Genomic DNA, 12,868 nt, shown 5'->3' on the forward strand with positions numbered 1-12,868 from the left:
TTGTAGTTTGTTTGAAGAATGAATGAAATCGGTTTGTAAATACGCTCCCAATTGACTGACTCTTATTAACAATATGGTGGCCCTCTTACCACGTATTATCAGTGACCCATGATCGGTATTCGCAACCGCTACGAGCCAGTTTCGCCTGACATGGACACTGTGCGTGCCCAATGATAAATGAGGGCAGCGAGAAAGGTGGGTGAAGAGGTGAGGTGCGAGGTGAGATGGAAGCTCCACATCGGAACATTGCGTTGTGGAAAGGAAAGTTTGATGTCATCGAAGTTGAGCTTCTTCTCCTTCACTTGTTTTAGCCATTCTTTGGCCAGCATCATGTTCTACTCTCTCTCCGAGCCATGAAAACATACCATGGCCCGCCTGTGCCCTCGAAATCGCTCCTCCGTTTCCTACGCACTCAACTCGATGCTTCAACGCAGGTGAGCTCATCACCCTGCGCTCTAAGACAGCGGCTTCAGCCAGCATGGCAGTCTCGCGCCATCACAACCTCGACCGTCCCGCGAATACCATCTCTACGATGCACGAACCACGATAGAAATCCCACATCCACACACATTCACGCCCGCACCTTCGCTTCCTCCTCGCGACTGCGCGAGGGTTTCTGGCGTAAACTGCGGCCCACGCGCAGTCCACCCAAAAACTTGCGACCCGACGACCTACCTCCCCTCCCGGGCTTCCTTGACGATAGCGTGGGTCTGGGCAAGATTGTCAAGCCGAACAATTCCCTCAAGCTGCGTTGCACCGAGTTCGACGAGAACGGGAACGTCACTCTAGTCAATGGGGAATTCCGCAAGAGCGAGCTGATCGCCAAATATTCGCTCCTGCCACGGGACCTGCGGAAGATCGATAGTAGTGTACTTCCTCACATCCTGGTCCGGCCATCCGCGATATTGATCAACCTCCTCCATTTGCGATGTCTGATCAAGCACAACCGCGTCTTGGTCTTCGATGCGTACGGCTCCACAGACTCTTATGCGCAAAGCTTGTTCATGTACGATTTGGAAGGGAAGCTGCGCCAACGGCAAGGTTCCGCGACCGCTGGACATCTGCCATATGAGTTCCGCGCGCTGGAAGCGGTTCTGATCAGCGTTACCGGTGGTCTAGAAAGCGAGTTCGAAGGCGTGCGTGAGCCCGTTGTTCGCGTACTGCGGGAGCTGGAAGAGGACATTGATCGTGACAGGCTGCGGCACCTCTTGATTTACTCCAAGAAGCTGGGCACGTTTGAACAGAAAGCCCGGCTTGTGCGAGATGCCATTGATGATCTGCTCGAGGCCGACGACGATTTGGCCGCCATGTATCTCACCGAGAAAGCTGAGGGCACGGAACGTGAGGACGACAATCACGAGGAAGTTGAGCTTCTGTTGGAATCCTACCACAAGGTCGCCGATGAAATTGTGCAGAGCTCCTCCAACGTCGTCAGTGCGATTCGTAACACGGAAGAGATTGTGCGAGCCATTCTGGACGCCAATAGGAACAGTCTCATGTTGCTTGATCTCAAATTCAGCATTGGCACGCTGGGCATAAGCGCTGGTATGTTCATCGCTGCGCTCTACGGAATGAACTTGGAGAACTTCATCGAGGAGACACACTACGGCTTCTTCGGTATTTCGGTTGCCTCTACCATCTTGGCGGTCATTGCATGCGTCTATGGTCTAAGGAAACTGCGTAAAGTGCAAAGACTATCCATGTGGGGAGAAGGGGGGCACACCAATGGCAGGAATCGTTCTCGAGGAAGCTGGAACACAATCGAGACTCCAGCTCCCATAGACGAGCCAATGGAGAAGCCGCTGGGACCTACGGTCGCTGGGATTGTACAATCGGACAGAATGAAGCAGTGGCGGCAAAATCAGGTCGAGCGACTCAAAACTATGGACAAGAGTACATAGTTCAACGACCTAGGGAGGGTCGATGAGATGATCGTCGGATCTGATAGCCTGCTTCCCCCACTCATCAGAAGCGACATGGGACTATTTTGAATGATTTGGAGGTTGAAGGGTTGAGCAAAGCGATGGCGTTTGCGGGATTTAGCGTTGTACAGCATGCTGCCGACATCTTTCGGATGCAAAAGCATATTATTCCCCTCTCCTGTCGGACTCCACTCCTGAGTTTTATTTGTATTCAGGGACCAGAGCAGTCCACTCTCTCAGAACTCTTAAGCGAAGGCTGCCAAGTCCAAACCTCGAGCAGGTGTCCCAGGCAATCGGTATAAAAACCTGGGGACAAGCAAGCAGGCAAATGCTTGCTGCCAAGTAGCTCCATCTTGCCGACACCTCTCTATTAAACTTGATATCGTACCTGGCAGGCAAACACGGACTCTGCTCATCCATCGGCGGAGCTCCTCCCACACACACCCACCCAAATGTCGGTACCGCATGCGGGCGTGCGTCATTTATGGTAAGTGCATTTTATGCTTTCCAAAGCTCTCCATCAAAATATACTGCACCTTTTGTCTCAACCTTTCTTCTCTCAGTTTGCTCTCATGCTACGATCAATGTATCACTTCCGTTGGTAATAGATACTCTCCGACGTTCAGTCCCTACGTTCGTTCTCGCCACTTCGGCTACTTGGGATCGGCAGACGGCCGAGAAACGCCACCAAGATGGAGTCCGTCAAACGATTTTTCAGCAATAAAAAGAGTCAGGTATGGAGTGAGGAGTTTGATGGCTTCTAGAACGGCAGGGTCAGTGGAAGTTTTGTACTTATGGCTGGCATAGGTTGTAGCATTTTCCTCGACTGCAATCGCCCTCTATGGTGAGTACCTCGAATGATACTCTTTATACTCGCATTATACTAACCTGGATCTGCTAGGATACGATCAAGGTCAGTACTGCTGGACTCCAAAGATTCGGAAATTCCTGAACATTCGATGCTCATCATTGCAAAAGGAATGATGTCCCTCATCAATACCAACAAGGACTACTTGCAAACCATGGGCATTTCCGAAGAAAGTCCACAAGTTGGGTTTATCGTTGCTGTGTACTATCTCGGATGCTCCGTAGGAGCTGTATTCTTCTCCTGGTAGGCACTGTCCTAACGACCATTTCGGAACTCGATGCTGATGTCACTTTGAACGATCAGGTTCGCAGATAAATATGGCCGCAAGCCTGCTTGTAAGCTCATATCATTGTTTTACAATTATAAGGGCTTTGCTGATCTGGTGTTCTCGACTAAAGTATTCGCTTGTCTGGCAACCGCATCTCTAGGAAACCTGGTCATGTTCGTCGCTGGCTTGGGTTTCAGTCGAGGTGCTTTGGCTGTCATGTATCTCGGACGAGTCATAATGGGTCTAGGAGTCGGTGGTGTTGACTCTGTTGTGCCTGTTTACTCTTCTGAGCTCAGCAGTGACGATTCCAGAGGTCAGAACTCGCCAATGGTGGTGAAGGTTGTTTCGGATACTAACTCCTCCTCACAGGCAAGGCATTGGCGCAGGAGTTCCAAGCTAACATCTTTGGTCTTAACATGTGAGGACAGGCCACGAAACTGCAAAGGGAAAGACAGAATTGACCATATCTGCAGGGCATTCGCCATCAATCTGGCAGTCACGGTTCAATTGGGCGTCTGGAATGAGTGGGCGTGGAGGATTCCAATCATCACTATGCAGGTGTATGTTTGTTCAGACGGAAGAGCATAAGATTGTGTCTCTAGATGCCGGCTTCTACTTTGCACTGGTATCAGTGTATGCTAACAATTACTCTAGATACCCTCTCGGTCTTCTCGCATTTATCTCAGAACTCCCAGAGAGCCCCCACTGGTATCTCTCGCACGGCAAAGAAGACAAAGCAAAAGCCTCTCTAGCCTCAATCCTGGGAGACGAGGAAGGAAAACAGAAGCACGACGAGCTAAAAAAGGTCTTCGAAGAAGAGACCGACGAGAATGTTGGCTACAAGTGAGTTCCACGAGCGAGCTTGGCTCTAATGTCGCAGCGGTGACCAAAGCTAACGACTGAATTCAGGGACATGTTCACGCCATCGCACGCTCAGTTCCATCCTACCATGCTTACTGTGATGGGACAAGTCAACCAGGCACTGACCGGATACGGAGCCATCAGTGTTTATGGGCCACAGATCTTTGAATTGTTGGGATATGGGGTGAGCATTCTAAGGCGCTGCAGTTGAAACGTTGGTTTACTAACGCATCGCAACACAGACCCGTCTATCAGAATACCTGACGCAGGCAAATTACGTCTCATACTTCATTCTGATGACATTCGCCTGGCTCCTGATCGATGCCGTGGGACGGCGAGCAATCCTCCTCAGCGGTAGTGGAGTCTTGACTCTCAGTTTTGTGCTGCTCACCGTCTTCGGAGGCCTTGCATTCAACAACGAAGAGCTCGGGATTTCTGTCAATTCCGTAGCTATTCCCGGCATCGTCATGCTCTTCATCTCCACGGCAGCTTTCGGAATTGGTTGGCTGGTTCCTCCGTGGCTTATCCCGACGGAAATTTACCCGCAAACTGCTCGTGCTCAAGGAACTGCCGTGTCTGTCATCACTTGGGGTCTTGCCAACTTTACCGTTACTCTGGTGACGCCTCTTCTTTTCAACAATATCAAGTACTGGGTGTTCCTGGTATTGGCCGGCACTAATGCCATCGCGGCTGTTTGGACTTTCTTGTGAGATTTCCAGAAGAGTGACGCTTGCATCGCTCTAGCTCTCCTCCCATTCTTGCCATTGCAGATAGGCTAATTGAATCGTTAGATACTGTCCCGAAACCGGAGGTCGCACCTTTGAGGAGAATCAAAAGTTCTTTGAGGAGGCGAAAGAGAAAGGGACGTGGCGAGTGTCGAAAGTCGCAAAAGGTGAATATCGCTTCTTGCCGTACCAGAAGCCTGATGGCGAGGATGGTGAAAGCCAGCCGCTGCTCCGCAGAATCAGGGACCAGGTGGATGCTTAGGCGGAGAGAAGCACATATCAGGCACGCTATAGGTGATGCATGTGCAACGTCTTGGACTCGCGAATGCACGGCGTTTGAAAACAGAGGTTTGGTCTCGCTTGGGACTTCAGCGAGAAAGCGAATGTGCGAGCCAGTTGGCAGAATCGAGCATGCTTGCTCTACCAGCGTTTGAGCGATCCCAGAGACCCGTGCCAGGCTTCTCCACATATTGTACTGGTTGATTTACAACCGCATCGTGGCCATGGCTACCAGCGTTGCTCACTCTGTCGAGGCTTTGCCTCAAAAAATGTGCAAGCTCCATGGCTTGACCAGTCAAGGGCGACTCCTCTCCGGTGGTGATGCGGAAGGACGGTAAGCGAAGGCCCAAAGCTCTGCTTGGGAACCTTCGTGATGCTTTGCGCTTCCTGACACGCTCTTCTTGCTCCGCTGGAGGAAGAGTGTAGTCTGCAAAAGAGGACGCACTGCTGAGAGAAAGCTGCTCCTGGAAGAAATCCTCGCGGTCCAGTTGTGCAAGCTCGCTCATTTCATCAAAAGGCCGGTCCAAGAAGGTCGTCGGGACTTCTACGCCTGCAGATCGGAAGAGTAGCGCTGGTGATGCGAAGACGTCAAACCAGTGCTCATTTTTGCGGAACAGTGCCTTTCTTTGTTTCAGCAATACTTGCTTGGTCAAGGTTGTATTCGGATTGCCAGAGTCTTCCAAGTCTTCAAATTCCGTCCAGTCGGTTATAGGAGAACTGACCATAGCAGCTACAACCCCAGCCTTGCCAATCTGACACTCACTCAGGGCCAGCGCGGTGGCCAATTGGCCGCCAATTAGCTCGCCACAAACACCGATTCGGCCTGCACGTTCCGCTCGGCCTGCTCGTATGATGGCTCGCTTGGGGAGAAGATTCTCACTGACCCAGTCGAAGGCAGTAAGGACGTCATGAATTGGCGATGGGAAGAGATGATCCGCYCCCCATCGATAGTTGATCTTGACAATGTGACAAGAGAGTGTTGATTTCAGTATCGCAATGTTCGAGGCGTCGTCTGCTTCGCTGTGAATGATTGGTCCTCTTGGCAAGAATATAGCCACCGAAGGACTCGCTGACGGCGCTGCGACGGGATGATGAATGCTATTCCAATCAGCACTTACTCCTGGCTTGCTGTTACTATGAGGTACATACTCGATCGTTACAAACCCTTTGCTTCTACAAGGGATTTTCAACGTCTCGACAGATGAGAACATTCGCACTGGCATGAATGGCTGACGTGAATGTACGCCTGCCGCGTTTCCAAGCCTCACCAATCGAAACATCGCAGACCTCGAGTGGWATCAATTCCATGTTGACGTTGATGGATGGATGGATGGATGGAGCTGGCAAGTCGCGTGGGGATCGCGTTCGCGTCGTCCCATCCAAATTTGGCTTACAAAACAATTTGAAACAGCTCGAGCCCGGAGAGCATCTGCGCGATACCACCAGGTGAGGTAGGTAGTCGTCGACAATGAAACAAGCAATGAAAGAAGTTTCCGACTTATATTAGTCCTACACCTCACTCCTTGATCTCGCATTATAGCTCAATGGCCGACGAACCGGCATATACAGTCGATCATCGATGCCTCATCAATGCCGAATTGCTTCCACGCCAACTGCTCGGACAGCTTGATCAAGCCTTGCCCTGAGGGTGCTCCTTCTCCTTCTGTTGGGCAGTCTCCTTTTGTAACTTCTCCATGTGAGAGTCGTGGTCCGACACCTCCTCGCGCTCTGCCTTTACGACAGTCTCGCTGGACGACTCAAGATCTTGCTTCTTCTTCCCATCCTTGAGCTGCTCCTGCTTGGCCTTTTCGATTTCCTGCGGGCTTTGCAACTTCTCCTCCCTCAAAGCAAGCGGCTTTGAGTAGCTGAGAGGTCTTGAAGGCGCATGGGAGCGAAGAAATTGTCGTGGAGATTGCCGAGCAATGGCTCTGTATAATGGTAGAACCATTCTGCTGGAGTTCAGGTGACTGGTAGTGACAAGCTCGTGGGTATTTGAGGTATAGAAGCTGCTTTCTGGTCGGCCATTGGGTCAGCATGTCCATTCTTGGTCAACTGAGAAAATCATTACCTTTGCGAGTGGCAACTACCGGTCGTGTCCGTTCAAGTCCGAAAGTTGTCGTAATGGTCAGCAGTATCAGAAGCTGTTTGTGGTCAAGCAGACGGGCTAAACAGCAACCAAGCAAGCAGACAGACGAGGCCCGCACGCAGCTCCATCATTGCCGAGCTTCGTTCACTTATCTCATAGTGACGACATAGCTTCGGCATTCGCATTGCAGGAGGAACGTAGAGCAACCTCGTGTTCACACTACCAGGCCAGCGTACATGTGAAACGCAAGTTTACATCGAGCAGACCAACGGCCAGGCTGATGATGTCTTGTTTGTAAATGGGCTGACGGAGTGGTCCAGGTTCTAGGATCAAGATGGCCTACTGCTTATTGTCGGTCCGAAGAATTGAGAGATTGCTGTATGCTTCGTTTGGAGACACAAGGAGTAATCGAAACTCCCCGACTCAGTAGCTGCAAGGTGTGTGAGAGCATTCCGAGGTCATGTAGTAGGCGGCCTTGCGTGTAATGTAGCAGCACATTGAAGGGCCAGTCCAGAATTCAACATGTTTCATACCGCCAGGGATGTTGTGACATTCTGCGCTAGACAGCGGACAACGGCACTTGAGGACCAACGTCACTCTGCCAGCCACAGCTACGATTCCCGAAAGACGCCGCCTGTCGTCTCGACTGCCCAAACAAGAGGATCATTCCGCCTATTCTTCCATCGAAGCGGCCTCGCACCATGTGCTGTAGATAGCACGCGCCGTCGATCAAACCAACGCACGCCCTTGAACATGCCTAGAGCCCGGAACGACTTCGAAAGCTCCGTGAAGGGAGGAACCAAAGTAAAGCTTGCGCCCCCCAAATCCAAATATGTCGAGCACATCCTCATTGCGACCCAATCTGGAGATGCTGGAGTGGCCGAAGTCTTCCGCACTCTCACCCACCGGCTTCGCGACTCCACCTGGACGGTAGCGTTCAAGGCGCTCATCATCGTGCATTTAATGATCAAGGAGGGTGCGCAAGATGCGACATTACGATATCTGGCTGTTGCGCCGCGAAACCGGCTTGCGATCAACAGCTTCACCGACGTGCAGACGCAAGGTCAGAACATAAGAGTCTACTCGGAGTATCTGCTTTCAAGAGCAATGGCATATGAGAAGGCAAAGTKTGACCATGTACGGGCTGGGGAAGGGCGCATGAAGCGGCTATCCGTGGACAAGGGCCTCCTGAGGGAGACGGAGGTGGTCCAAGACCAGATAAAGGCACTTGTAAAGTGCGATTTGCTCAACCACGAGACGGAGAACGAGATCTCCCTGACTGCTTTCCGGCTGCTCACGCGGGACCTGCTGGACCTATACAATGTCGAGAACGAAGCCGTGATGAATGTCCTGAGTCGCTATTTCGAAATGTCCAGACCGGACGCCGAGCGAGCGATTAAGATCTACAAGGTGTTTTGCAAGCAGACTGAGCAGGTTGTACAATACCTGAGCGTTGCACGGCAATACGAATATGCCACGAGGCTAGAGATTCCCAAGCTCAAGCATGCACCAACTAGTCTGGCCGCTTCGCTTCAAGAATATCTAGACGACAAGGACTTCGAAATCAATCGAAGGCAATACCTCGCGGAACAGGATGCGACTAAGGGCGGCAAGCCCTTCGCCAAAGCAGCAGCATCGAAATCTTCGGGAGCAGCTGTAGTTAAAGCAACCCCTTCTGGAAATGCGCCCTCAGCTCCACCGGCCAAAGGTCCTGCCCCCGACCTGATTGACTTCTTCTCTTCCATCGAGCAGAACCAGTCCACAATGCAGACAAACCCTTTCTTGCAACAACAGCAGCAGCAGCAGCAGCAGCAGCCAATTGCAGGCTTTGGCCAACCACCTCAGGGAAATGTGAGCTATCAGCAGCCTCTTCAGCAACAAGCGACATCAAACGGTTTTGGGGGAGATGTCACTGGCAGCAATCCTTATCAACAGTTGCAGCAGCAGGCCCAGCCGCAACCGCTACAGACACAATTCACCGGAGCTGGCTTTGGTGGATATGGGCCACAGCCCACCCAGCAACAACAGTCTCTGGTAACAGGAAATGCATTCGCTCAGAATCAGCAGCTACCCTTTTCAAGTCCTGTACAAGCTCAGCCGACCGGCCAAATGCAGCCGCAAACGACGAACCCGTTCCGGCAGTCCATGATGACTACAGGGGGAGGCGCAGCTTTGGCTGGTGCCTTTGGGCAGCAGCAGCAGCAGCCGGAGCGACAGGCCACCAACCCATTCGCCCGAATCGCTGTTCCCCCTGCTATACCCGAAAACGGTCCATCGCCTCCGCCTCAGCCATATCAGACATCACAAGTTCAACCACTAAAAGCTCAGACAACAGGCACGAACCCATTTACACGGATCAACACGCCATTGCAACAACCAACACCCCCGATTTCGCCCGCAAACGCACTCCAAGTACAGCCCACAGGCAGCACAAATCCTTTCAGACAGTCAACGTTTGTCAATTCGGCAACGGGAAGTGGATGGCAGAATGCCCCGCAAGGAACTTTGGGAGGTCTGCAGACGGAGCAAGTGCAGACAGTGCCTGTCTTTCCAAGACCGGGCCAGGTGAATCAGCCGCAGCAGCAACCTTGGGGACAGTTTTGATATGCATAGTGCTAGGGCGATGTCCTGCTCTTTAGCGTGGAGTTTGTGTTCGAGTGCATACCCTTTTATTTATGCTTGTTGGGGGAAGATGGCCTGCTCGTATTTCTTAGGAACCTAGCACTACTCAATCGTGGTCGCCTCTGCTTCGTCTTTCCAACTTGAAATGCTCCTCATCCTAGTGGCAAAGTTTGCTGTCCCTGTTTCTGTGTCGGACGCGCTGCAAATTGTTACGGCGGGTAGCGCCGCGCGCTAGAAGTTTGAAATCGTTTGGCGATGAACCCCAAACTTCACTTCCTGAACCTTTGATCAACAAATACCTTGCTGTGGTGGACCTTCCAGCCAAGCGCTTCATTTCAGAAAAGCGCTCCGTCATGGATGCCGTACCAAGCCTGTCGTTTCCGTGGGACACGTTTGCAAAATTGACTCCTCGCCCATTTCTGCTCGCCCACCTGAAGCAGCAGCCTCCAAGCCGGCCCAGTGGACGCCATCCTGGAGAACATCGCAAACCTACCATAAACACAGGCTCTCTGACGCACAGCAATGGTAGTGCAGTGGTGCGTGTTGGAGATACCGCAGTCGTTTGCGGTGTTCGTGGCGAAATCTTGCTTGCGTCCGAAATACCCCATCCACCTTCCGAGAATACCAACGAAAGTGCCCTGGTAGAAGAGCTCGGCCTGGTCGTGCCGAATGTGGAGCTAAGCACGGGGTGTTCCCCGGCTCATCTGCCTGGAAATCCACCAAGCTCACTTGCGCAAGCACTCTCCTACCGCGTACTGTCTCTACTTCACAGTACCAGCGCAATCGACTCCACGGACTTACGCATCAAGTACACGGAGCCAAAGACCGACGACGATATTGCGGATGAGGAGCMGAAGGTCGTCACCAAGGCTTACTGGACGCTATACGTCGATATCCTCTGCCTCTCTCTCGATGGAAATGCATTTGATGCTGCGTGGCTGGCGGTTGTAGCAGCACTGCGGGACACTGTGCTTCCACATGCATGGTGGGATGCCGATCGAGAGGCCATCCTGTGCTCTCCTCTCACTTCTGAAAGCCACCGGCTGAGCCTGCCCCGGCTGCCTCTTGCCGCTACATTTGGAGTCTTCACAACAGCTTCGCCGTTGAAGAGGAGGGAAGATGCCAGAAGTTGGATCATCGCTGACCCAGATTCCTCAGAGGAAGACGTATGTGACGAAACTGTGACTATTGTTCTTGTACCCAACACAAACGGCGAAAAAAACGTGGTCAGAATAGAGAAGAATGGCGGGCGCTTCGTCAGTAAAGACGCTATGATCGAATGCATGCAAAGTGCAGAAGCACGCTGTACCGACCTCGAGAATGCTCTACAAGATTTATGAGCATCTCTCTACCTCAAGTTGGCACGGCAGGGAGCGATGGAGATGGCTAGGACGAACGCGGGCTGTTCCAAAGACGGGCGAGACCGCGCGTTCGACCGGCGTATGACGCCTGAATAAGACTTGCGACGTCGTTGATCGAACGATTCCCTAAGCCTCTGGTGCACAGAATGCAAGACGAGGCCCCAAATGACCAGCCGGAGAACATTGCGCTGATTGGACCAAGGTTATCTGTGAAGGACTGAACACATCTGCGTCGCATGACGTTTTTCGGGTACCAAATTGCGAAGTGAAGCTAGGTCACGCTGCATATTGGGAAGACAGAACACATTCTCAGTCGCGAATCTCGCTGTTGCCACACGGCTTCATCTTTTGTCAGCGAAAGGCTGCACCTTGTCAAGCGCTCACTAGACCATTCGCAGTAACCACACTACGAGTCTGGACTGATCRGACCTGACGGCACTGTTCAGGCTCTTCTTGTGTCGTCGCATTCTACGAACGTCATCCCCTCGTGGTCCGATCAAGCCGCGATCACAAGATACTTCGAGAATCAAAGGCTGTCCTGGTGTACTGTTAGTCTTGTAACAACAGACGTGTTATTCCTCTTTTACGCGCTCGTGGAAGCTTCTCTCTGGAAAGAATTTGACGTCTTCTGACAGCTGTCAACCTGCTGTGCAATGTCACTCACGAGGCCAGACCACCGTCTTCTGGGTCGATGTCTCAAGGTGTGCAACGTCTTACGCGATTCCTCTCCGGCTGAGTTGGCATCGACCGGCTAACTGTGTTCTGGGCCAGTTTTCGTCCCGATATAGGGCTCCGATTGCAGTCGCTCACGCACGCGCTTACCCTCCCTTTGGGCCTTGTCCCTCCAGAAGTACCGTGGTTGCTGCGTAGCACATCTGTGTCGATTCGCGACGAATGGACCATAGGACACCCGTAGAATATCTTGCATCCTCGCGCAACGCTGACAGCGTGGCAATTCCCAGCTTTGGAAACGCTCGAGTTCAACAGACACTGTTCCGAGAACGAGACTACAACACCCGATTCTCTTGAGAGCCAGTGATTGGGTCGACGCAATGGAGATGGCTTCTCGAACGGCCCCTCCACAGCGTCGCAATATCAGCGCCGTAATGTTGATCAACCTTGATTTGGAATAATGTTCCGACATGAGATCCATCAGACGTGAGGCGCATGYGGCAGGGCAACATGTGGATTCCACGATCTGACATGGTTTCTGGGAGCACAAACCCGGTTTCAATGAAACAACGTCAAAAGCCACAATCGCTCGCCCATGCGCCAGCTGCGTGCGGTACGCTTGGAAGCACGCCTCCAGAAATGCTCTGGCTTGTGACACCAAAGAACACGCCCACATCTCCACGGCTGAATCGACTTTGCCGCATGACAAGATTTGAGCCTGAACAATAATCCTCTGCGTTGCCGATTATGCCATGCCCGAATACGCCCTCATCGAATCTCAGGAATGTATAGCTGCTTCGCAAAAAATTGGACCCAAAAGGAGGGGATTACTTATTGAAGGTGGCTGAAGATGCTTCGACTCGCTACGGTGTAAGTGTTGGATCGATTTGATACTCAAACATACCCAGTCGGATTTCGTCAAACTTGCCATGTGGCTTGCAATCGTGTCGACGTGGGCCTGGACTCAGGATCGCCAGCAGACATGGTGTGCTGGACGTCCACTGAATGTGGTTGCGCTCGTTCGAGTAGCACACGATATCTACAGGGCTGAAAGCTGCGAGCAGCCAAAGAACAGTGAAAGTGAATCATTCAACGGAACCTGTTTCTCGATGGTATCGCGTTAGCTCCGTGGGGGTGGACCAAGTGCCCAGCATGCGCGAGGCTCGCTAGATGTGGTCAATAATGGCATACAAAGCCTCACCCG

At 52.2% G+C, this 12,868-nt stretch overlaps 6 protein-coding genes; 4 read left to right on the top strand and 2 right to left on the bottom strand.

Annotated features, from left to right (window-relative positions):
* Positions 1-353: 353 nt before the first annotated feature.
* RCC_01422 (related to inner membrane magnesium transporter MRS2, mitochondrial precursor) lies at positions 354-1,901 on the top strand (the record flags this gene model as incomplete). The annotated part of the gene is made up of 1 exon (XM_023766698.1): positions 354-1,901. One exon carries the CDS (start codon positions 354-356, stop codon positions 1,899-1,901), a length of 1,548 nt encoding a protein of 515 aa, XP_023622466.1.
* A 473-nt stretch (positions 1,902-2,374) lies between these two features.
* Positions 2,375-4,906, top strand: RCC_01423 (related to major myo-inositol transporter iolT; the record flags this gene model as incomplete). XM_023766699.1 has 14 exons in its annotated part: positions 2,375-2,409; positions 2,486-2,542; positions 2,593-2,656; positions 2,730-2,766; positions 2,824-2,835; positions 2,901-3,033; positions 3,094-3,125; positions 3,189-3,371; positions 3,428-3,476; positions 3,532-3,618; positions 3,713-3,901; positions 3,968-4,103; positions 4,162-4,625; positions 4,711-4,906. 14 exons carry the CDS (start codon positions 2,375-2,377, stop codon positions 4,904-4,906), a joined length of 1,674 nt encoding a protein of 557 aa, XP_023622467.1.
* A 106-nt stretch (positions 4,907-5,012) lies between these two features.
* Positions 5,013-6,146, bottom strand: RCC_01424 (uncharacterized protein; the record flags this gene model as incomplete). XM_023766700.1 has 2 exons in its annotated part: positions 5,013-6,021; positions 6,073-6,146. The coding sequence occupies 2 exons, from the start codon at positions 6,144-6,146 to the stop codon at positions 5,013-5,015; spliced, it is 1,083 nt and encodes a 360-aa protein (XP_023622468.1).
* A 407-nt stretch (positions 6,147-6,553) lies between these two features.
* Positions 6,554-6,871, bottom strand: RCC_01425 (uncharacterized protein; the record flags this gene model as incomplete). Its single annotated transcript, XM_023766701.1, has 1 exon — positions 6,554-6,871. One exon carries the CDS (start codon positions 6,869-6,871, stop codon positions 6,554-6,556), a length of 318 nt encoding a protein of 105 aa, XP_023622469.1.
* An 891-nt stretch (positions 6,872-7,762) lies between these two features.
* RCC_12006 (related to YAP1802-Yeast Adaptor Protein, member of AP180 protein family) lies at positions 7,763-9,613 on the top strand (the record flags this gene model as incomplete). Its single annotated transcript, XM_023766702.1, has 1 exon — positions 7,763-9,613. The coding sequence occupies one exon, from the start codon at positions 7,763-7,765 to the stop codon at positions 9,611-9,613; it is 1,851 nt and encodes a 616-aa protein (XP_023622470.1).
* Positions 9,614-9,984: 371 nt separating this feature from the next.
* On the top strand, positions 9,985-10,971 carry RCC_12007 (related to exosome complex exonuclease; the record flags this gene model as incomplete). The annotated part of the gene is made up of 1 exon (XM_023766703.1): positions 9,985-10,971. The coding sequence occupies one exon, from the start codon at positions 9,985-9,987 to the stop codon at positions 10,969-10,971; it is 987 nt and encodes a 328-aa protein (XP_023622471.1).
* Between the last annotated feature and the right edge of the window lie 1,897 nt (positions 10,972-12,868).

This window comes from Ramularia collo-cygni (assembly GCF_900074925.1).
Source record: "Ramularia collo-cygni strain URUG2 genome assembly, contig: RCC_scaffold01, whole genome shotgun sequence".
Lineage (NCBI taxonomy): Eukaryota > Fungi > Ascomycota > Dothideomycetes > Mycosphaerellales > Mycosphaerellaceae > Ramularia > Ramularia collo-cygni.